General features: G+C 40.5%; 4 protein-coding genes across 7 annotated transcripts in view; 2 read left to right on the top strand and 2 right to left on the bottom strand.

The window, feature by feature from the left end:
- The first annotated feature begins 73 nt into the window (after positions 1 to 73).
- mif4gdb (MIF4G domain containing b) lies at positions 74 to 4,757 on the top strand. 3 transcript variants are annotated; one of them, XM_010771815.1, is made up of 6 exons: positions 74 to 155; positions 903 to 1,022; positions 1,195 to 1,304; positions 1,571 to 1,726; positions 2,144 to 2,236; positions 2,802 to 4,757. In XM_010771815.1, the coding sequence occupies exons 2-6, from the start codon at positions 944 to 946 to the stop codon at positions 3,027 to 3,029; spliced, it is 666 nt and encodes a 221-aa protein (XP_010770117.1). In that variant the 5' UTR covers positions 74 to 155; positions 903 to 943; the 3' UTR covers positions 3,030 to 4,757. The 3 variants fall into 3 exon arrangements, with proteins under 3 accessions (XP_010770117.1, XP_010770119.1, XP_010770118.1); XM_010771817.1 differs by having other exon boundaries at positions 88 to 124; XM_010771816.1 differs by having other exon boundaries at positions 89 to 151.
- Positions 3,202 to 7,236, bottom strand: mrps7 (mitochondrial ribosomal protein S7). The gene is made up of 5 exons (XM_010771819.1): positions 7,163 to 7,236; positions 5,998 to 6,189; positions 5,842 to 5,905; positions 5,588 to 5,755; positions 3,202 to 5,220 (listed from the first exon to the last, which is right to left on the bottom strand). Exons 1-5 carry the CDS (start codon positions 7,204 to 7,206, stop codon positions 4,999 to 5,001), a joined length of 690 nt encoding a protein of 229 aa, XP_010770121.1. The 5' UTR covers positions 7,207 to 7,236; the 3' UTR covers positions 3,202 to 4,998.
- Positions 7,237 to 7,432: 196 nt separating this feature from the next.
- gga3b (golgi associated, gamma adaptin ear containing, ARF binding protein 3b) lies at positions 7,433 to 15,293 on the top strand. 2 transcript variants are annotated; one of them, XM_010771814.1, is made up of 17 exons: positions 7,433 to 7,493; positions 8,792 to 8,876; positions 8,963 to 9,038; positions 9,120 to 9,218; positions 9,305 to 9,428; positions 9,507 to 9,610; positions 10,095 to 10,175; positions 10,407 to 10,544; positions 10,729 to 10,810; positions 10,892 to 11,017; positions 11,136 to 11,375; positions 11,893 to 11,975; positions 12,082 to 12,221; positions 12,450 to 12,733; positions 12,820 to 12,989; positions 13,263 to 13,373; positions 13,538 to 15,293. In XM_010771814.1, the coding sequence occupies exons 1-17, from the start codon at positions 7,454 to 7,456 to the stop codon at positions 13,646 to 13,648; spliced, it is 2,094 nt and encodes a 697-aa protein (XP_010770116.1). In that variant the 5' UTR covers positions 7,433 to 7,453; the 3' UTR covers positions 13,649 to 15,293. The 2 variants fall into 2 exon arrangements, with proteins under 2 accessions (XP_010770116.1, XP_010770115.1); XM_010771813.1 differs by having other exon boundaries at positions 11,133 to 11,375.
- A 47-nt stretch (positions 15,294 to 15,340) lies between these two features.
- The window catches only part of nup85 (nucleoporin 85), a 10,442-nt gene continuing 3,966 nt past the window's right edge, over positions 15,341 to 21,816 (bottom strand). Inside the window, exons 6-16 of the mRNA XM_010771841.1 lie at positions 21,072 to 21,194; positions 20,751 to 20,882; positions 20,543 to 20,649; positions 20,327 to 20,410; positions 20,161 to 20,226; positions 19,381 to 19,532; positions 19,153 to 19,270; positions 18,634 to 18,734; positions 16,834 to 16,985; positions 16,056 to 16,157; positions 15,341 to 15,546 (exon numbers count right to left, since the gene is read on the bottom strand). Coding sequence (XP_010770143.1) covers positions 15,448 to 15,546; positions 16,056 to 16,157; positions 16,834 to 16,985; positions 18,634 to 18,734; positions 19,153 to 19,270; positions 19,381 to 19,532; positions 20,161 to 20,226; positions 20,327 to 20,410; positions 20,543 to 20,649; positions 20,751 to 20,882; positions 21,072 to 21,194 — 1,236 coding nt within the window. The 3' untranslated portion in view covers positions 15,341 to 15,447. The remainder of the gene's footprint in view (positions 15,547 to 16,055; positions 16,158 to 16,833; positions 16,986 to 18,633; positions 18,735 to 19,152; positions 19,271 to 19,380; positions 19,533 to 20,160; positions 20,227 to 20,326; positions 20,411 to 20,542; positions 20,650 to 20,750; positions 20,883 to 21,071; positions 21,195 to 21,816) is intronic.

The raw sequence follows: 21,816 nt of genomic DNA, 5'->3' as shown, positions 1-21,816 counted from the left end.
ACGTTCATTCTGTGTTTGCGGTTTTTTTTCTGGCGAGGTGAAGGGAGGCAGGCACTTCTCTTGTTGTGGTACTTAATCTTTGTGAGGCTGCGTTGAGGAACATCTACCCAAGTGCTATGACCAGGTTAGATGCAAAGAATTGGCGTCAATTGTAGGTAATTTATCAACATGCTATTTTTGAAATGTAAGCAATTGATGCGGCATTTCTGTCTTCTTGATTTGTAGTTAACGATAACCGGTTTCTTTCCTCTGGCGGGTGGGTGTAACGTAAATGTAGGTTAAGTAACTTGACGCTAACTCGTTTTAACATAAACGATGTGTCTCTGCATTTCGACAAAAGGACACAAACTAACCAGTTTAATATTAGTTAACACTATTTGGAAATGAATGAGATTACAACAAGTCAGCAAAACTGTGTTAATGCTGCATTTACTATCGGTATCATATCGATAAACCCAAGTTACATTACCCAAATTGGCGTTTAGCTAATGTTAATTTACATGCAACACTAGCCAAAGTTACTTGTGAATGATACGTGGCTAATTTATGGTATTAATGCCTCACAGTTTAAAAGAGGACTTTGTTATTGAGTTAAATATGTTGTTTAAGGGTATTGGTGACCTGTTGTGTGACCCGAGTTTGGGCATGTAATCCCTGCTGTGCCTCAGTGAATGAGCTGTGGGGGCTGCAGCCGGTTTGATGACAGTACAGGATTTCGCGGTTATTGTTGTCCCTCAAATTGTTCTGCAGTCTTTGTCTGTAATGCATGTTGTGCCCACAGTGTTGGAGGACAACGTTTATTATGTGAGAAAACCATGCATTTCTTTTGAAAACAACAAATAGAAATGTTAAACCCGTATAAAATGTTTTAATAACAGGTATTTTCTGATGTATTTTTACAGAGTTACAGCTCTCAGGTGGATTTTGGGTGCCACCATTTAAAATGGAGAACTCTACTGAAGAATACAGGATCCAGTCTTTAGACATGGACACACAGATGTTGCTGAAAACAGCCTTGAAAGGTTAGCATGTCCTCTTATTACTAACATAAAACATTTCTACATCAGTTCAATATTGCAAACATCTTTAATTATTTCCATAACTTTTCCTGCATTAGCATTGTATTGACACCTAATCAATATTCACTGTATCAATAAAAGACATTTAAAATGTATATCTTTTGGTTTCTTTCAGATCCAAGTTCTGTGAACCTGGAGAAGGTTTCTGATATCCTCGTGGATCAGTCTTTGAAGGACCAGGTTTTCAGCAAAGAAGCCGGACGCATCTGCTACACCATTGTGCAGGTCCGTACTGTTTGCAGTCTGTTGTCTTCATTTGTTTCTTTGATCAAGACACTGAGCACCAGTGAGACAGAGGGATTTAAGGAACCAGAGCAGGGCTTAAACATCTGATTGATTGTTAATCCTCTTACCTTATTAATGCCTAACTGGTAGTTTACACTGCAGCAACAGGTGGCTTAAGCCAGCTTACCTACACCGCTTTGTTTCCTGACTTTTTGTCCATTCTTCACCTACTAACTGTCCTCTCTCTCGGGTCCCTTTTGGTGCAGGCCGAGGCCAAGCAGAACAACGGAAACGTGTTCAGGAGGAGCTTGTTGAACCGCCTGCAGCAGGAGTTCAAGAGCCGCGAGGAGACCAGGGCGCGCTCGCTGCAGGAGTGGGTGTGCTTAGTCACGTTCATCTGTAACATCTTCGACTACCTCAAAGTAAGTTGGAAGGAATGTCAAACTTCATCGTGTTGACATATTGTCTTAAACTCGACGATAGTGTGGCATCGATGAATAAGTACAGATCAAAGCATCGGATATCTTTGATTACTTCTTGTGCTTTATGTATCAGATACACGGTACATGTGCTTATCCTGTTGCTCCTCTTGCTTGCACATGTAGTAATAGAAGTGTTTAATATGTCAGTGGTGAGCCTTGAAGGTGTTGCTCCACTTCACAGAGACTCAGGTTTCTTCCTTGATAATGGCTATTGTCATTTCACACAGGTCACCTTTTTATTGGTTTCACTCACACTGCTAGTTTTTCACTTGTGTGAAAGAGTAATTATTTTTTGAAGAACTCAACAATGTTACCTTGAAAAAGAGAACTTAACCTTTTACCTCTACTGACATCCAGGTGAACAACATGCCGATGGTGGCTCTGGTCCATCCTGTGTACGACTGTCTGATCAGACTGTCCCAACCAGATGCTCTTATGAATGAGGAGGAGGTGAGGAAGAATCTGAAGTTATTTCAACTTTTAGTTTGATGTATTTAAATAGTTAAGATTTTTTTTCTGTTAACTTAAAACTATATTTTCATTATTTTTATTCTGAGGCAAAATCTGATCAAATGGGGGTCTGTGACCTAAATTGGTAATAAGATCGGCTCCTTGACACAAAAAAGGTTGAGAAAAACTGCTCTAGAAAATATAGTTTGCCACTGTAACACATCAATAAGTATAAACATTTGACAGCCAGCTTTGAAAACGATCAAAAGTCCAGTAGATTATTTATGTATATAGCAATATAAAAAACAACCCCAGGGTCAGGGTGCTTTACAATCTGTACAGTTCACAAAACCCTCTGTCTTTTGGGCCCTCACTTGGTTATAGGAAGAACTTTTTAAACAAACCCTTTTCATTTGGGGGGGATGAAAATAAACACTGAAAGAACGAATGAGGAGGGACCTTTCTCCAGGGACAGAAACATGTGTCACAAACGTTTTGAGATGGAATACATTTAGAAACATTCCTCTCATTGATAAGTCACTGACCTCCCCCCCCACCCCTGCAGGTGGACTGCCTGGTGCTGCAGCTGCACCGCATCGGGGAGCAGCTGGAGAAGGTGAACGGCCCGCGGATGAACGAGGTGTTCTACCTGCTGCGGGACGGCTTCCTGCTGCAGGAGGGGCTCACCTCCATGGCCCGCCTGCTGCTGCTGGAGATCCTGGAGTTCAGGGCGGGGGGGTGGCTGCTCAGCGGCACCGCCCACAAGTACTACTACAGTGAGATCGCTGACTAGGACCCCGGATACCTGTCCTCAGTCAACACTGATCATTAAACCAGCAGATTCATGAAGAACAGCCGTGTATTCCAGGCTGACGCGGATATTTTTTTGGTAAGAAGGCGGATCACAACGTGTAAAAATACCTTTTTTATTTCGCTGGATTGTTCCCTGCGTTTGATCCTTTTTCCCGAGACATGGTGCCGTGGAGGTGGAATGTGCAATAGTTCAGAAGGCGTTGACGTTAAGTTACGAGGTTTTGTCACATTCAGGTTCACTTTGTTTTAAGGTTTGAGCATTTTTTTAAATGTTTTTTTTATTGATCTTGCAGGCATTCCTATTCAAAGTCCACCCTTTTTTTTTTACCAAATCCAAAGGACTTGACATTCCAGTCAGGTGTAGGCTGACTTGGTTTTTGCTTTACAGTTTGTTGTTGTGACCAGATTTAAGTGAAAATCAATATTTTTGAATTCAGTTGAATATGAGTGTAGAATTTATATTTTAGTAATAGTTTGAAATGCAGTTCTGAGGATTTTTCAACCTAATGTGTCTGTAGGACTACTGTTACTGCCTCATTAAGTGAGGACATTTTTAGATGAAGCGTTGAGTCTTAAGTCAGGGACCTTCTGTTTTTGATTTTGTTACAGCTGAACTAAAATACCAAGATATTGCTCACAGTTTAAATTGAAACTGTTTCTACAGATAAATCAATCAGACATTCATTTCATTTCTGGATTCATAAGCTTTAGTTGTAAAACGACTTGTGCCAATACAGCAGTGCAGCTTCATCCAAAGCTCTTCATCCGAGGACCGTGGTGAAGGAAGTACTTTGATCATGCTCTAAAAATAAAACGAGCAAAACCACCTTAAAGTATTCATTATGCTGAAGGACCCATTTCCAATCATAAATATCATATTGCATTCTAATGATCTGATCAGCTGTCAGGGCTCAATTTAATGTACTTTATATACTGCAGGTTAGCTTCTGAATTTCTCCCAATCGATGCATTAGGTGTATCAAAATCAAACAATGTATTTAATATTAATCTGCGTCTGCACAATAGCTCATAACTTAAGTTATTAAATAAAGGTAGTGCAGTAAAAGAGTAATATTCCCTTCACAAATTGCACTAAACGTGCTTGGTTACTTTCACCATTGCAGCAGGGAATAAGGTATTTATCCTCCATTCACACGATATCAGTTATGAGCCTAAAGCTAACGGAAGCATTTTTCCTTTTGAATTCAGGACCAGCAGCAGCGGCTACACACAGCATGTAGCCGAGCTCAGCTTCTCATCAGTCTGTTGTCTTTGTTGAAACTAAGAGACGGCTTTAGGGAGAGGAAGACAAACTCACTCGTGGCCCAAATGTTACATCTCTTTGAAAAATCTCTACCTGTAATTACGTGTAAATAACGAAAGCTTAATATAAGATTGAATATTCTTAAATTGTATGCCAATGTTGGAGAAGAATGTAAAAGCCCAGCTATGGTCAGGATTTTGGACATTTTTGTACTTTATTTTTCAAATTGGCAGCTTCCATTTCTGGCAAAGAAATGTTTAATGATGTAAATCCGAAATTAGGAATAACTCGTCCCGTAACGACAGGGAACATTACTGACTGCAATATCTGTTGATAAATGTTATTACGCTGTTGCAACATTTTTACATTACTCAATCCCATGTTTGATGGCTGGGTTGTACATTTAAAATTATTTGTTCAAATAAATCTTGAAGTTTTCCTTAATTGTGTGTTTTGTGTTAATTAAAAGTACAACAGAGCACGATTGTACACAATTCCACTTCTCAATAAAAAAGTTGTTTCCATGTTCCCCTTTAATACTGCACTGCTTTTCTTACAGCACTTCTTTACCAAAGGATTTTCCCGTTGTTCACTATTTACAGAATCGACATGATGTGTCACTGAATCCTCCGCACGTGTGTCCAGTCTCAGTCTGAAGCAACATTTCAGTCTTTAAAGCTCCTTTCTAAGCCCAGCGGTAGTGAGCGTAGGCTCTGTTGGCCTCGGCCATCTTGTGCATCTCCAGCTTCTTCTTGATGACGTTCCCCTCCCTCACGGACGCTGCCAGCAGCTCCTGGGACAGTTTTTCATACATGAGCGTGCGTCTGTGTTTGCTTTCCCTGCACTCTGTGATTATCCATTTCATGGCAAGGTGGCGACGCCGATCATCAGAAAGAGGGATTGGCACCTAGAGACAAAGATTATAGTTAAACATCTTGGATATTTGAGCTAATCTTCAGATAGTTGACTTATTGTAGCTGCTTTATGTTTAATGTTAAAGCTCCTCATTGCATTTCTAGGATTTAGTTTTGCACAAAAAAGTATAACCATTAGGTTGTGAAACTGTAAGGAGATATGATCGTTACAATTCATAGATGACATGTCTGTAATACATCTTTTTGTTTACTCACCTCAAAAGCAGTGAAAATATATTTTGTTAATAGTTTTACTTGTGCAGAAAGATTAAATAAGCTCCTTCCATGAGAGCAGATGTTCTCAGTACCCCTGAGTATTGTATGTAAATGATGATGATGATGATCAGCTTCATCACTCGCCTGGTAGAACTTTCCGCCTTTCTGAATGCTGGCCAGCCCAACGACAGGCTTACAGTTCTCCAGAGCCTGGTGAAAAATGGCGTAGGGGTTACACTCGATTTCTTCCTTCATCCCCTCAGGAGCTTTGTGGTATTTATCCACCTGTTTCCTCTTAATGTTCTCCAGCGTCTGGAAGCAGAGAGACACATTAATGTAAATCCTATGCTATAAAACCAACAGCAGATCATTGAGCTCCACTTTACTAGCTTTCTTACCTTTGCTATGATCTCATTGGCCAAAATCTTGTTTCCATCTAACATCATCATGCCGACGAATTTACTGGAAAGAAAACACAAAAGTGATGACCTGACATGAACTCTCAGCTCTGACTTTATCACATAAAAGAGAGCAGACATGTCTGTCTGTGGTACCTGATGACGGGGTCGCTGAACACAGAGCTGGTGACATCATTGGTCGCTGCCTTGATGGGTCGGATCGATTTGAGTTCCCGCTGCTCCTTCTCCTCGGCGCTCAGCTCTGCCTCTGGTTTGATGTAGGCCTCCTTCCTGACCTCCGGCTCAAGATAGTAAGGGTTGTATCTGCTCCATCTCACCAGGAACACTCTGCAAACAAAGGACACAAGAAAGAAAAACCTTTGACAAATACATCACAGATTGTGTGGGTGTAAGAACAGGGGATCCAAATAAAAATCAGCACTGAAACTGAAAAATGTAATTGATGAGTTGTTCAACAATTCTGCAAGTGTCAAAGATAGTTTCACTGGCTGTCAAATTAAGACATTTGATGGTTTTCTTGTTGTTTTAAATGTGAGCATATTCAATTTATTTAAGATTTGGACTGTTGCTTTCAGAAAGAGCAGGTCATTTGAAACATTTTTGTGCTGATTTTTATTCATTTTTACAATATGTTTGGCATTTGGAGAACACACTTGAAATATATTCATTGATAACAAATACTTTTAAATTGAAAAAGTAGTGAGTTGTAGTTCTAATTGATTGAATTTTACATATTTAATTGTTTATATTTAATTGTTTATTATTAATCAAATACAATTTCATAACAACTCCTGAGATAATTAGTTGATCAACAGAAAATTAGTTTATTTATTCATATTTGCTGCTTTTCCGAGTTTTATATCATTGTTAATGGGACAACTATGGACTTTTTACTTTCGGATTTTTTTATAAATGTAAAAATGTAACCTTAGTATTTAGCTGTTAGTATAATTGTATAGAATCTGAACGATTACATATACTGAAAAATATTCAATGATGAAAATAATTGTTTTTTTCTCCAATTGGTTATCGGGTGATGGAATTATCAATAATTTAAAAGAGTAAATGAAAACCTCAGTGAGTAAAAAAGCAGAACAATCACTTTATCAGATCAACATTTGCAGATAGTTAACATTCGTCTGAGCAGACATGTAACACCAGAGCCAGTTCGCTATTTCAACCACGTTATGTACATCATTGACTCTGAAATGCAAAGAACATTGTCGCATTGCAAAGTTAAATAAAATAGACAGCTAACAATACATGTAAACTGGTTGTGTCTTCATGAAATAATAATTACCTTGGTGTCCAAGGTTTTAATAATCCTGAGATGGAAGCTGCCATCTTGAAAATGTGAGTGCCAGTATCAGGACCCCGGGCTTAGTACCTCCTGTGGATGCCTTACAAAAATAAACGCCTAAAATCCAAATCATTATTTTATTTGGCAAATATTTTATTTAAAACCCGTGGTGAATTATGTTTTCTAAAATGCTAGATACGGTGTTTAAAAATAATTTCACACAATAATTACAAACAATAATTTCTGGCTCTCGCCTACACGCTGGTGACGTCACGCGATGTTTTCAGTGCTATGGCGTACCAGGAAGGGGAGTCGCTTGAATCTTGGCTCAGTGAGTGATCAATCCTATTATATATGAATTAAATAATGTGGGTAATTAGCTAGATGACTTGCTCCGTGTGAAAGGGCAGTGAGTCCGGTAACTCAGAGCCTGTTAGTCGCTGTGCAGCTGATAGAGAGGTCTTGTTCACAGTCAGCTGTCTGCATCATGATGGGTGGAGAGCCTTTTATTCAATGTCTGGGTCACATCATCTACCAGTGACAGCTCAGTGATTGTTCCGAGAAGCTCGACAGATTTGGTTCCTTCGGTACAGTTTTAATACTGGCAGCTGTCTGATAGATAATTGTTTATATCTGTAGGTCCCAGTCAGAGCTGTGAGGCACCAGATTTACTCTTTGTCAACTCTCCTCTGTGGGTGTGATTTAGGATGCTCATTTTCCAGAAAAACATATCTGATATGACCAAAACTGCCTTTTATATCATCATATAAATATACAATGATGATGGTATATTGAGATATATAATGTTAGATGCATCCTGTTACAGTCAGATTCTGAAAAGCTGTTCCATATTTTTATTTCCATATGCACTTTTTGCTGGACTGACGAAGCAGGTAACAATAAACTCCTGCTTATTTAGAATAATGCAGCTATAATGTAATTTAAAACCCAAATGTTTACATATATATTTCTCCTCTCTAGCGCCTTTATAGTAAAGTAATTTATTTCAAAATATTCCATTTTGTGAATGGCTTGTTGCATGGATGAATTTGGTATCTAAAATATATTGAATTCAAGTCCAAAGTCTTCCAAAATCATTTTGTATAAAAAGGAAAAAATCCTTTATTTGACATGGCAATATATATTTAAGCAACCAACATGGGTCTTCATCTTCATTAAGGTTTGTATTTATTTATGATTTTCTTCATTGCACTGCTAATACAATGACAACAGTAATTACAAAGAGGGAGAAAGACAACAATTGCTGCATTGTTATGTGGATCACAAGACTCACAGGGAGACATTTTCTTAGTAGGATGTGAGGTGCATTCAGGTGTACAAAGAGCTCCTCGTTCACACCGGTTACTGTAGGTTAGTGTGAGTTAATGTGTCCAACCGTGAAACTGTTGTGCTGTCAAACCTCATATCTGACTATTCAGAAATGCTGTGTGGTCATGCTGCCTCATCAACACTTTCGTTATTCCTGTTAAAATGTCTTATTTTGTATAGTTGTGTTGTTACTGTTTTGCCCTTTGTTTTCCTTGTATTCAGGTCCCTCTTGTAAAAAGTAATAATCTGAAATAATATTGCCTGTGAAAAAATTATAAATAAAATGTTTTTCTCTAACAGATAAAGCCACCCATCCTTCAAACAGACAGGAGGACTGGGAGTACATAATAGGCTTCTGTGATCAGATCAACAAGGAACTGGAAGGGTATGTCTGGGATATATTTTTAAAAAACTTTTTAAAAAACAATCTCTTCCAGAAAAATGGTTCTAATCTGGAATTTCTTCTTGTAGTCCTCAGATAGCGGTGCCTCTGCTTGTTCACAAAATCCACTCACCGCAAGAATGGGAGGCTCTCCAGGCTCTTACAGTAAGACATCATTCACCTTAATATCAACAAACACCTTTTTTTCTCAACGTTTGTTCCTAATCCAAATGATTTTGTATCCAGGTATTGGAGGCATGTATGAAGAACTGCGGGAGAAGGTTTCATAATGAAGTCGGAAAATACAGATTTTTGAATGAGCTGATTAAAGTTGTGTCCCCAAAGGTAAGGTCCACAAATAGGAAAAATAAAAAGTAGGTTGACTGTTTGTCCTACCATCCAGCCTCTTTTGAATCACTTCCTGTTTCCAGTACATGGGCGACAGTGCAGCAGAGAAAGTGAAGTTGAAGATAGTAGAGATGCTGTACAGCTGGACCGTGGCGTTTCCTAATGAAACTAAGATCAGTGAAGCCTACCAGACGCTGAGAAGACAGGGTGTGTTGCGAACAGAGACTTTACATGATTAAATGTGCATGTGAACGGACTTCTCAATATCCTCTCTCTCCTCACCAGGCCTCGTCACTAACGACCCGGAGTTACCCCTCGACAGGACTCTGATTCCCTCTCCTCCGACACGACCCAAACATCCTGTGTTCGACAATGAGGACATGGGCAAGGTGAGAGAGTGAAGGAAAACTACATCTGTCCTGTCATTTTGTAAACCAAACTACAGCCAATATATGTTTTTATAGCTATGGCACTGTCTATTTTTGCAAACAATATTTTGCAAGAGTATTGGAGAATAAATTCCTTTTATTTTTTTAACTAAACAAACAATTTCTGGTATTTGAGCAGTATAATGAAAGCTACAAACAACAGAACTAGGTACATTTTAATATCTGTAATATCAATGATCATAATAACCAAAGACTTTATCAGAAATGCTTCTCTTATAAAGCAACCCTGAGTTAAGTTTTTAATGCAATACATTCTCTATATAATCTGTGGCTCTTTATTAAATACATTCTCTAGAAATCAAGGGGCATCTCACCAAAACTAAGCAGTACCCTTTATTCCAGGACTAGATAGATTATACATGGGCTCTCATGTCTATATAATACATTTGTAAGTGTGTAAGTCTGTGTTTGTGTGTGTGTTTAGCTGCTTGCTGAGCTTCTGCGAAGTAAAAACCCAGAGGACCTCCAGGAAGCAAACAGACTAATCAAAAACATGGTGAAAGAGGTAAGAGCTTTCAGGCAAAAAGGTTTTGTAAACTTTATTTTTCACAAACTGTTTTATGGTAATCATTTGTATGTGATTATAAATGTTGGACCTTTTCTGTGTGTATTTTGAAAGTGCGGGACTTTTACCCTTACAAAGCTAAACCAAATTAGTTATAATATTTGTAATATATGACACGACCATGTTTTATGTGTAGCACAGAAAACATTGTGTATTGTTTATATTTCACAGGATGAGGCTCGAGTACACAAGGTAACAAAGCGCATACACACTCTGGACGAGGTGAACATTAACGTGAAGCTGCTGACGGAGATGCTGTCCCACTACAACAAAGACAACTCCACTGACTCAGACAAGGACATCATAAAGGTGGGTTCCCTCGCCCTCTCACAAACACACAAACACAAGATGGTAAACTTCAGGGGAAGAATGTTCAACGGGCATACACAGTTCATTTGATCTGTTGTCTTTCAGTGTCCTTTACAACCCAAAGGTCAATTCTCTTACACTTACTTTTTCATATGTTGCATTTACATTTTGTATTTCTTCCCAGGAACTCTACCAGCGGTGTGACAAGCTGAGGCGCGCTGCTTTCAAAATGGCCACCGAGTCAGAGGACAACGACACCAATTTAGGTTTGTTTGTTTGGTATTTTCTTTATTTGGAAAAACGTAGTTGGTATTTATCATTCAATTGTGTATCTTTTGGCTCCTCAGGTGACATCCTGCAGGCCAGCGATGACCTCTCCAGGGTCATAAACTCCTACAAGAAGATTGTTGAGGGGCTGCCCGTCAACGGAGACAGCGAGGATCCCCGACCCACAGCTGGTCACAGTGAGAGTGGTGAGAGACAATTTATAATAGTGTTTTACATAATTCTACATAAAAACAAGATGTTTAACTCCATGAATCCGGCCATTGTGTAGTTAATTCAGCAGCTGCATGACTCTCCCTCCAGCAGAGACCACAGAGACTCTGATCGACCTCGACGGCCTCGACACTCCCAGCCCTCCTCAACCGGCCCCCCCTCACTTCCAGTCCTCAGATCTGGTCTCCATCAGTCCCATTATCTCCTCCATCCCCATCCTGCCTCCTCCTCCCAAACGTCTTGCCGGCTCCCAGAGCAGCAGCCCCAGCCACCCCCCCCTCGACATGGCCTCCACGTCACTCTCTCTCCTCGACGATGAGCTGCTGTCTCTAGGTATAATATCCCTATGGTGACTTATTGTGGGTAATAAGCTTCATGCTCTCTATCTGTGTCTTCAGAAAGGCCTTCTAGCTGTTTGTCATAGCCTACATGTGTCTGTCTGATGTAGTTTTACAAAATACACTTTGGGTCCGTTGTAGAGCTGAGAAAACACATACAACTTTTATTCCACAAGCAGGTCAATTCACAATGATGTCACTGCTAGATAAAACTGAAAAAAGACCAGACACGTGCAAGAAAACTCTGACTCCACAGCTAGTCTAGCTTCCACTCGACTCTACAGACATATGTTTTCTAGTTGATAGAAAACATCCAGAATATACTGTACGCAAAGTTGTTTTTTTAGATTTGTAGATTTAGCCCAGATCCACCAAAATGTAGTATAAGATAATGCTTCATTTACATATTTAAACATGTAGTTTAATACAAAAAATATGGTTTTCGTTTTATCCTATTCACCTGTAGTGTCCCCTCTCTTTTAACGATACAAATGTCTGTACTTTTTTTTCAGGACTGAACGACCCCCCTACCTCTCTGAGCAGCCAATCGAAACCCAAGTTGAGCGATTTGTCCAATCACTGGACTACCTTGCAGGTACATCTACAATGGTTTGTGAGCAACTTGAACCAAACCACAGCTTGTTAGTTCATATGTGAAAGGAGGGTGTAAGTTATCTTGTGTCTCCTCGTCTCCTCTGCAGGCTTCAGCTTCAGGTCTGGACATGTTTGGCGGTGCGGCTTGTTCAGGTCCCGTGGTACCACCGTCTGAGCCCGCTGCAGCCACAAACAGTCTGCAGAACCTGCAGGACCTGGCCATGATGGGCTTTTCAGATCATAAGAGGTACAGATTCATGAGCATTATCTGTTGTTATGTTTAATAATAAAAACAGTGGTTTATAAAAATTTGAACGAAAGCAAAAACAGTCGTTTCCACAGAATTGTCTCTTGTTTGTAGACATTTTGCCATGTTTCAGTGTTTCTTTGTTCTACTAAAGCAATGTTGGTGCTCTATTTGACCGTTCTACAGTACTTTAAGGTCTCAAAGCAATCTATAAATTGTGGTTTTCAGTTCCTCGCTGATGGCAGCAAGAGGAAGCAGCTTCGGGATGTCTGCAGCAGCGCCTCCCCTCATAGCTGGACATGGCTCTTCCTCCTCACCCTCTTTTCTCCAGTGTACGGTGCCGGGCTCTCCCGCTCTGTCCCATGCTAAGGTCCAGAGCCTGGGCTCGGCCCCGGGCAGCCCCCTGTTCCGCTCTCTGTCCCCCTGCCACCCTCCCCTCCACGGCAGCCCGGCCAGAGCCACAGACGTCTCCCTGAGCAACGTGCACATCCCTCTGGAGGCAATCAGACCGAGTAAGGACGGGAGGGATTCATAAATGATTAATAAACATGTAGCTGAATGTAAACTCTTTAAATATCTCATGTCTGCCTCTCCTCAGGTAAAGTACTGCCAGTGACGGCCTACGATAAGGACGGTGTTCGCATGCTCCTCAACTTTGCAGCTAACTGCCCCCCCGGCAGGACTGACGTGTTAGTGATGGTGGTCTCAACGCTCAATACTGCCCCCCTGCCTGTTCAAAATGTGGTACTGCAGGCTGCTGTGCCCAAGGTAGAACCACTTCTTCCTCAGACAGTGATGTGTTTGTTTCATTGTAACTGCCAGGAGTTAGCCTATGAGAAGAAGTGTTTGAGCGTATGCTGTATTTATGTCTGCCTGCAGGTATTCTCAGATAATAATAGGCTCATCAGCTTAATATTTCTTATGGTCATTTAAGTCTGTTCTTTACCCGCCTCCCGTAGCAAGAACACACTAGTTGTGAAATCGTCTTATAAATAAAGGTTTAAATACTCTGTGCTGACTCCTCCTTTTATCCCCCACCAGTCAATGAAGGTGAAGCTGCAGCCTCCATCAGGAACAGACCTGGCTCCATTCAACCCGATCCTACCACCGGCCTCCATTACCCAGATCATGTTGCTGGCCAACCCAACAAAAGTAGGTGACACGTTAACACTCGAGGACATAAATTAACAAGTAACGAAGGATTTAAGGATAACACTAAAAGAACTCTGTGTGTGTGTGTGTGTGTGTGTGTGTGTGTGTGTGTGTGTGTGTGTGTGTGTGTGTGTGTGTGTGTGTGTGTGTGTGTGTGTTCACAGGATAAGGTGCGTCTGCGCTTCAAACTGGCGTTCACGCTCGGAGACCGCCTGTGCAACGAGGTCGGAGAGGTCAACCAGTTCCCCCCACAGGAGAGTTGGGGCCATCTATAGGAGCGAAGATGCCTGCTTCTTCTAGGCAGGGAGAGCGGGTCGTACTCCATGAAGGGTTTGTGAATTCACATCCATCCCAGAGAGGAAGGAGGGGAAGGTGGAGAAATTCAGCTGCACATTCCTTATAGTTGTTCATTTCCCTCGCTATTGTCATTACCGGCAGTGAGAAGCTAACAGCAGACACTGGAGTTGTATTTATACAGTGCTCGTATACTTTCCTGCAGATGGCTAACAAACTAAAGATATGCACTTGCAAGTAGGACAGTAGTGCTGTTTACAGGGCCTGAGATGAATATTTGACTAGATTTTGCCCAAGAGGATTACAACACATGTTAATGAACTCTAAATATTCCATGCATTAGAGCTAAGCCCCTGACTGATGGGATTGCTTCATAACAAAATTACTGTTAAAAGAAACTAACCTCTAAATTAAAGTGTCCCCCATTTAGAGGAAGTACCGTTGGTGCCACTGTCCCAAAGACTTTTGGATTGTTTATAATTTTCCCTCCAAAATAAACATTATTGTAACCAATTTCCTGCTGCATGCTATTCAGAGTAAATGCAGTCAACAGCTTTTTGCCAGCAACAAAGAGTCTCTCTGCAACAAACGAAACAACTAGGCTTTTTTTGGGGGGGGGGGTTTGGTTGCCTTGTGACAGACAGAATTGCATTTAGGAAGCAAAGCCTATAGGGAACCAATCCTAACATTGATGTAGTCATTATTCTACAGGCATTACATGTTCGAAATCAAAGCAAAAACATATCTATCGTCAATTTACCAGAGCCTAAGACACAACAGTTTTTATTTATTTACTCCTCCGCCGAGCACTTTCTTAATACACAGAAAATATACTTGAATATATTCATTTGAATATGGGATCCAGTAGATGTCTTAAGATGGAGTTAAACTGGGCAATTCATCGGTTTAGTAAAAGGTTTTAAAATAATTTCAGCCATCAAGATTTTATTATATATAAGGAAACTTAGTGTGATCAATAATAATTAGTTTTGCCATGTTTCAGATAAGTCGACAACCATGTTTAATTATCTGCTGTAATGGCAAACAACTGCAAACAAGAGGTTTGATATTTTTAATGATATCGTTAATATTTGAGGCTACTGAGTCCTGTTTTATGTCATGTGATTACATTTTCAAGGTCTGATTTGATTGTCTGCTTTTCAGTCATGCTTTAAGGAGTCGGTGGTTATATTTAAGTCGTGTATTTACAGATCTTAACTCATCTACCGGTGAAAGTATTGGGAGTATTTTTGACATGTATTACTTTATGTTCCGTTTATAGTATTTCAGTGCATCACTGAACCTAGAAAATGAAGTGAACTGAAAAATCTGAATATAAATGTTGTAGTTTGAAAGGGAAGTCTGTCACCAGGCGGATTAGTGTGTCTTCAGCAGTGGGTGAATTGATCTGTGCTCCACCCCGATCCCCCCCTTAGGTCTCCTCAACTCGTCATGTACAGAAGAAGTGAGTGTTTCATGTACATAGTCTGTAATGTACCTAATGTTTGCTGTATGACCAGTTATGTGAACATGTGACGTGTAGATTTTGGGAGAGTTAGGTCTGTACATACTGTATGATGTGCCATTTGTTCGCTACATGGAAAAATAAATATTTCTTTCAATGGATGTCTGCTGTTCGGAGGTAAATAATTAACCAACGGTCAAAAACAATGTACATCATGAAAAGGGTTTTATTATCAAAGAGCACATGTTGATAACTCAAACTTTATATACAATACAAAAATGAATAATAAGAGGTTTCTTTTTTAAATGGCATCATTCATGTTGACACAGTTCCTTCTTTGACTATAGCCATGGCCAGGTTCCTGGCCAGAGCGAGTCTCAGGAGCTCCACCTTGGTCTGCTCTATGTCTTCATCCTGAAAAGACAAAAACACTCACATTAAGAAGTGTGCTTGTGTCTTTAACATATAGACGAAATGAACTTTACAGCACCAGAGTTAAGACTGTGAATTACAAGTCAAATAATTCATTGTTCTGTAGGAGTTTACCTTGAAGTGGAAAGGATGAACACTAAGCCATTTGTGCCCAAAAGACCATATTTAATATGATAAGAACGCCACCATTTGTTCTGATACATCTGGAATAGATATGTCTGGGCAAGTATCTACCAGTACAACTTTGACAATTCTAGTTCACATTAAAATACTTAAATATTATAACATTTGGTAATTTAGTTTTTTTAATGTCTTAGAATATTTGTTTACACTTCATATAGGGGGCACACATGTTAATAACTTGCTTAGTTATTAGTATATTTTTGCACCAAATGTACATCGACACCAATCAACTATTAAGAAAAGCAGCTGCTGACACCAACACTAAACAGCTGGTCTCTCTTTAAACACTGATCAGGATTGAGGCGTACCTGCATAGTCCCGTCTGTGGCGGGAGCCACGGAGCTCAGAGAGGAGGTGAGCTCCTCCAGACAGAACATCAGCTCGTAGGTCTGGCCGGCCGAGAAGATCACCTAACATTCAACAAACAAAGACACCTTTTAATCAAGACTGAACAATTCCTCTTTTGTTCATTTGTTTCCATATAACATGATAACTTAAATGTTATTAAATGAAATTTCACCAAAAAAAGACATGATCATTTCTAAGATCGTGAGATTAGTTATTGGAAATGCATGATCAGAATAAGACCCAAGTGTGTTATCCATTCACACACACGCTTTGAAGTGAATTGAGTAATGAACACAGATCTCAGCAGAACAGAATGACTAAGACAGGACTGGGCTCAATATATCTGAAACTACTTTGATATAATAAATAGATCTTGTAGGCTGTTTCCAAAGGAAAATGGGCTAAATGTTCTGTGGAAATGTCCATATGGTGAATATGGGATTTTTTAAATCTTCCATCAGAGTGAACTGAATATCTTTGCACTAATAAAGCTCATCCATATTGAAACTAATCCTTAAGTTGCAGCCCTTTGTTGACTCTGATGTATGTCTCTTTAAAAAATATCATATGTTATCAATATGTATAAAGAAAGGACAAAACAATAATAGAAATGGGGCAAACATTTATATCAGTTTAGCATTTGAATGTTACTGGTCATATATCCTAACTGGAACAATGTGATTATATTGTTAAGAATTCATATCAACAGTTTACTGCGCAGGGTGCACAGCGCCTGACCTCTTTCTGCTCCAGCAGCGGCAGGGCGTCGGTCAGCAGGGTCATCCAGAAGCTGCGGGGGGCGATCTTGGCCGTCATCAGGGAGAGGAGCAGCTTGGCCGCCTCGCCGAAGCGCTTCTCTCCGTACAGCCGGTGGAACTCACGGTACTTCCCTAGGAGTGAAAAGACAGGACCGTTTTCTGACCTGCTCATGTAAATACTTGTAATACCACTAAGCTAATGCTGTCAAACAGCAGATGTTATCATACGGTATAAAAGTGCAGTTTAATAACTTCTGCATGAATCCTTCACACTCTTATTTACATATATTTATTGACCTTTCCAAAGCGTTCGACACCGTCGATCATCGCATCTTAAAGCAGAGGCTAGCCAGTATTGGCATATCCAGCCATGCAGTGGGGTGGTTTGTGAACTACCTCTCTGAAAGGTCCCAATGTGTTCACTTTGATGGGCTGTCTTCTGAGTGGTTAAACATTGCTAATGGTGTTCCTCAAGGTTCTGTTTTAGGTCCTCTTTTATTCTCTATATATATCAACAGTTTAGGTGAAAATGTGGATGAAGCTACTTTACATTTTTATGCGGATGATACCGTGATGTACTGTGCAGGTCCCTCCATTCAGGAGGCTGGTGTTAAATTACAGGCTGTTTTTAACATTATTCAGACTCAGCTGGACTATGGTGATCTGATCTATATGAATGCACCTGCCTATTGCCTGAACAAGTTAGATGCCGCCTATCACAGCGCACTGAGATTTGTCACTAATTGTAAAGCACTTACTCATCACTGTACCCTGTATGCCAAGGCAGGTTTGCCATCACTTACTGTACGGAGGCTCAGTCATTGGTACAAGTTTATTTATAAAGCCATGTTGGGTAAACTCCCGTATTATATCTGCTCTCTGATAACACAGAGAGTTGCAAGCAGCTATTGTCTGAGATCTCATGATGTAGTATTGTTAGATGTGCCAAGAGCAAGGAATGTCTTAGGTAAGACAGCTTTTATGTGCGCAGCGCCACTTGCTTGGAACAATCTACAGCTAAAATTGAAACTGATCAATTTTATTCCTCTGAATGTTTTTAAAGCAAGTCTGAGTGAAATGCTCTTTGAAACTATGGGTATTTGTAAATGTCTATAAATATGTAAATGTAGCTTGTAAATATGTTGTATGATGTCCTTTATTGTTTATGTGGAACCTAATTGCAGCAGTTCTCCCTTGAAAAAGAGATCTATGATCTCAATGGACAATCTGGATAAATAAAGGTTTGAAATTAAATGACATATAATCTGCTTTTACTGAACTCTTGTTCATCTCTGCTCCTCTCGCAGTGTTTCAGACATCACTGACTGTGTATGGGCTTTTTTCAGCAATTAAACACTTAGAACACATTTAAATGATGTCCCCTGTATAATATAATTCATTTGTATTATTAAAACATAGATTTTGTCATAATCTATAAGTAATTTCTTTATATTTACTGTTCTCTTTTACAAATGGTTTATCTATTTTCACAGATGTTTTTCCAGTAGATCACACGGTCACATGCTGTTGGATTAAGCTGTACATAGCTTTATTTATATCTGGGTGTGCACACATGTCTCTGTGTATGAGTCTCATGTGATGTCCTAGAAAATACTTTAAGGGAAGCTTTACAGGAGAAAATCTGCCCTGACTGAATGTCCCTTCACTTCACGTGTGAATCTAACTTGTGAGTCACAAGTTGAGCAGCGCTGCAAATGCTGGTGTGTGTGTGTGTGTGTGTGTGTGTGTGCGTGCGTGCGTGCGTGTTTCTAGTTCGTACCAAGGAAAGTGAGCCTGTCGCTGAGCAGCATTGCTGGACCCAAGTTGTCGATCAGATCCAGATCAGAGAATGTCCCTCTGGCGCAATAATCCTGTAGAAACCTGACACACACACGGAGACACTTTAGAAACCACCTCACGACAAAGAGAGACCAGCCAAATACAATTTATTTGACACCTGAAACAAATCATTTCTAATTATTTACGCTTCTCTTATGTCAAAGGTCTCTCCAGAATACAAGATAACGGCCCAATAATGGCTAGCTGACAAACATAACAACTGAAACAGGGCAGCTTTTCTTCGCTGTAGGTGTTATCAGCCAAAGAAATATCATCCCACAAGATGAATCTAATCACAAAGTGGCGGAGGATATAAAAGCATGCACTCGTTTGATATCACAGTTAGGAATCTCCAGAAAGCTTGTTGTTCAGAGTCCATGGTGTAGAAGAGGAAAAGACAAACAACTCTCTGATGAGGGGAAGAACCTTTAATGGTATCTTGATGAATTGAGAAACTAACCTCTCTGAGATGAGGGTGGCGAAGGCAGCATCTTTGGCCCTGATGCTCCAGGAGAGAGCCGAGCCCAGCCTGTTGTTCTTCAGGGCTCGCATAGCCATGATCTTACAGATGCTCCGCACTGGATGAGGACAGGAAGTTAAAGGTTTAAGTCCTAACTGCATTGGCAGGAACACATTTAATGTCTGTTTTTGTGAAAGGCAGGTGGATACAAGAGGAAGAAAGTGCTACCTTGCTCTGACATTTGCCTCTGCTCGCAGATCCTGAGCACCTTGAGGGCTTTGCGCTCCGTGTTTAAAGGAACACGCTCAATCTGCAGCTCCAGGTACACCCGGCCTAAATCTGGGCAGTGGTCGAAGTAATCCACGGCCAACTGCCAAAGACTAAACAAACACATAAACATCCTTTAAGTGGAGACATTTGTAGAACCAAGTCAAATGAACACCATGCTGATGTCTGGTGTTTCAACAGTGCTGACAACCTCTAGACTAAACTAAAGAGTCAATTAGTTAGCATTAATCATAATCATAATTTGCAGATCCAAACGCTAATGTATAGAGACTGAACATGTTTGCTTACTTTGAGTTACGGTACGTCCACACAGCGGCTTTGGAAAAAGCTTGCCGGGTGTGTCTGAAGCTCGACCAACAACCAATCACATGAATCTCCCGCCCCTGACACACAAGCAGCGGTTTGATTGGCTGGAGCTTGTACTGGCATATGATTTGATTGGCTGACGCTTCCACCGAAAGCTTCAGAAGATTCAAAAGTTGAACATTGCTCAACTTTTGAATCCTGAGATGCCTGGAAATCTCCGCTTTGCTTCCCACAATGCAGTTTGGCGAAAAGTGAGGCAAAGTGACGTCACCCCATTCAAAGTGAATGGGCAGAAGTGTTTGAAGATTTTTTTAACGCCGCTGTGTGGACGTACCGTTAACCTGAGTAGTTAAATACACCACTTAACATTACTTCTATACCATAAGGATAATTATAGTACTTCGATAACCATACCTGTGATGAGTGAAGAGACCAGAAGCGTATTCTAGCAGGAGAAACTCTCGCAAGTTGGATCCAAAACTGAACACACAGAAAGGAAAATGTTAAATGGATAAAGAGTGCAATCTATTTCTCTCCAGATTAAAATGATATGCAGGCACAAACAGAGTAGAAGTCTTACTGCACATTGTGAGACTGGAGGAGTTTGCAATGATCCAACAGATCTGTCAAATGGGCCACAAACCACCAGTTGTTGAGAGCAATGCTGAAGAGACACGTGGTGGAAACGTTAGAAAAGAGTGAAAGACAATACTTGAAACGGTAGGATTGAACCTGCTTTCATGTACTGTAGATTTGATTGTATATATATATATATTGATATTATTCTGCATGTTACCTGCACTCCTTGATGACTTGGTGGATGTCAAACTCAAACGCAGCCAGCAAAATGTTGTCCAGGGGTTCAGGGACGCTCCTCGAGTCCAGAAACATCGTCATGCAGGACTGCACAAACACACAAACACACACACACACAGTAAATAGCAGGAATAAAGAAACAGTGAAGATAAAAACTGAGCGGTGTTGAAGCGGTTAGTGTAGGTTACCTGTGCATAGTAGTGTAACTCTGTGGGTTGGACTGTAGGGTGGCTGAAGAGTAGTCTCGTGACCAGGAAGTGATACCAGGTGCCCAGGAGCTCCTTGTGCTCCAGCAACGTGTCTTCATCCCCAACTAGGATCTAGAATTTAGTCAAAAATAAACAAAAATAAAAAGAAGTAACTGTGATATCGATGAGACTCATTCAATGATTAAGCCTTAATCAGGACATCTCGTTGCCAACAGTTTAACACAGATTCAGGTCATTTTGCATATTTTGTACATGTAAGAAGTAAATGGACAGCAGCTCGAGCTGACTGAAGTCACTGACCCTGCAGATGATCTCCAGATGTTTGTTGCTGGCGAATGAATTGTCCTGCAGGCAGCGGTCCACCTCCTCATGCCAGTGCCTCCACTTCACATCATACTCTGTCAGCGTCTGGTTGCCTCCAGGCTGATGATTATCAGAGAGTTCAATTGGTTGGTTTTAGAGCAAGAAATTGTGCTAAATTCCTGCCTGTCTTGTATGAACATGACTGGTACGTTTGCATCATATCAGTGAAGCAAAACAAAAACCACACCTTTTTAAACTGGCATATTCAATATCTTAATAATTTTTCTAAACTGATTGTTGTTTTTAAGTCTTTGTTTTTAAAGGTCCCATGTCATGCTTTTCCGGTTATTACCCGTCCCCTTGTGTGTTATGAAGGTTTTTCTGCATGTAAACGGTCTGCAGAGTCAAAACCCTCAAAGTACACCCTGTAGCGAGTAAAACTCTAACACAGAAAATACCTCCCCAAAACACCTCGTTGGTGATACGTCATTGTCCATTGATTCTTCCGGGTAACTTATGATGTCATGCGTTACCCGGAACCAAATGGACCAATCTGTGGAGCCGTTACGTTACGTCCGCGGAGCCGTTACGTTAAGCCCCCGCTGATTGGTCCAAATTGACCAATCCACGGACTTCCTCACACACGCACTCAGCTCTGCTGATCTCTCCTCCCTGGCTGCAGGCTGATGACAGACAGTTGGAAATTCTCTCTGCAGACCCATTCTCTCTGCAGACCCATTCT

The sequence above is a fragment of the Notothenia coriiceps genome, unplaced genomic scaffold (genome assembly GCF_000735185.1).
Source record: "Notothenia coriiceps isolate Sejong01 unplaced genomic scaffold, NC01 NC01_scaffold00010592, whole genome shotgun sequence".
NCBI classification, from domain to species: Eukaryota; Metazoa; Chordata; class Actinopteri; order Perciformes; family Nototheniidae; genus Notothenia; species Notothenia coriiceps.
The sequence above is the reverse complement of the archived record's forward strand: the minus strand, read 5'-3'. Positions and strand labels throughout refer to the sequence as shown.

Bases quoted from the DNA above. Each gene is read 5' to 3' on its own strand.
- gga3b (XM_010771813.1), top strand. From the start codon at position 7,454: ATGGCGTACCAGGAAGGGGAGTCGCTTGAATCTTGGCTCA. The intron at 10,545-10,728 runs GTGGGTTCCCTC...ATTTCTTCCCAG, and splicing joins CAGACAAGGACATCATAAAG to GAACTCTACCAGCGGTGTGA. The intron at 11,376-11,892 runs GTATAATATCCC...CTTTTTTTTCAG, and splicing joins CGATGAGCTGCTGTCTCTAG to GACTGAACGACCCCCCTACC.
- mif4gdb (XM_010771815.1), top strand. From the start codon at position 944: ATGGAGAACTCTACTGAAGAATACAGGATCCAGTCTTTAGACATGGAC. The intron at 1,023-1,194 runs GTTAGCATGTCC...GGTTTCTTTCAG, and splicing joins GCTGAAAACAGCCTTGAAAG to ATCCAAGTTCTGTGAACCTG. The intron at 1,305-1,570 runs GTCCGTACTGTT...CTTTTGGTGCAG, and splicing joins TCTGCTACACCATTGTGCAG to GCCGAGGCCAAGCAGAACAA.
- mrps7 (XM_010771819.1), bottom strand. From the start codon at position 7,206: ATGGCAGCTTCCATCTCAGGATTATTAAAACCTTGGACACCAAG. The intron at 5,906-5,997 runs GTACCACAGACA...TTTTCTTTCCAG, and splicing joins TTCAGCGACCCCGTCATCAG to TAAATTCGTCGGCATGATGA. The intron at 5,221-5,587 runs GCGAGTGATGAA...CTTTGTCTCTAG, and splicing joins AAGGCGGAAAGTTCTACCAG to GTGCCAATCCCTCTTTCTGA.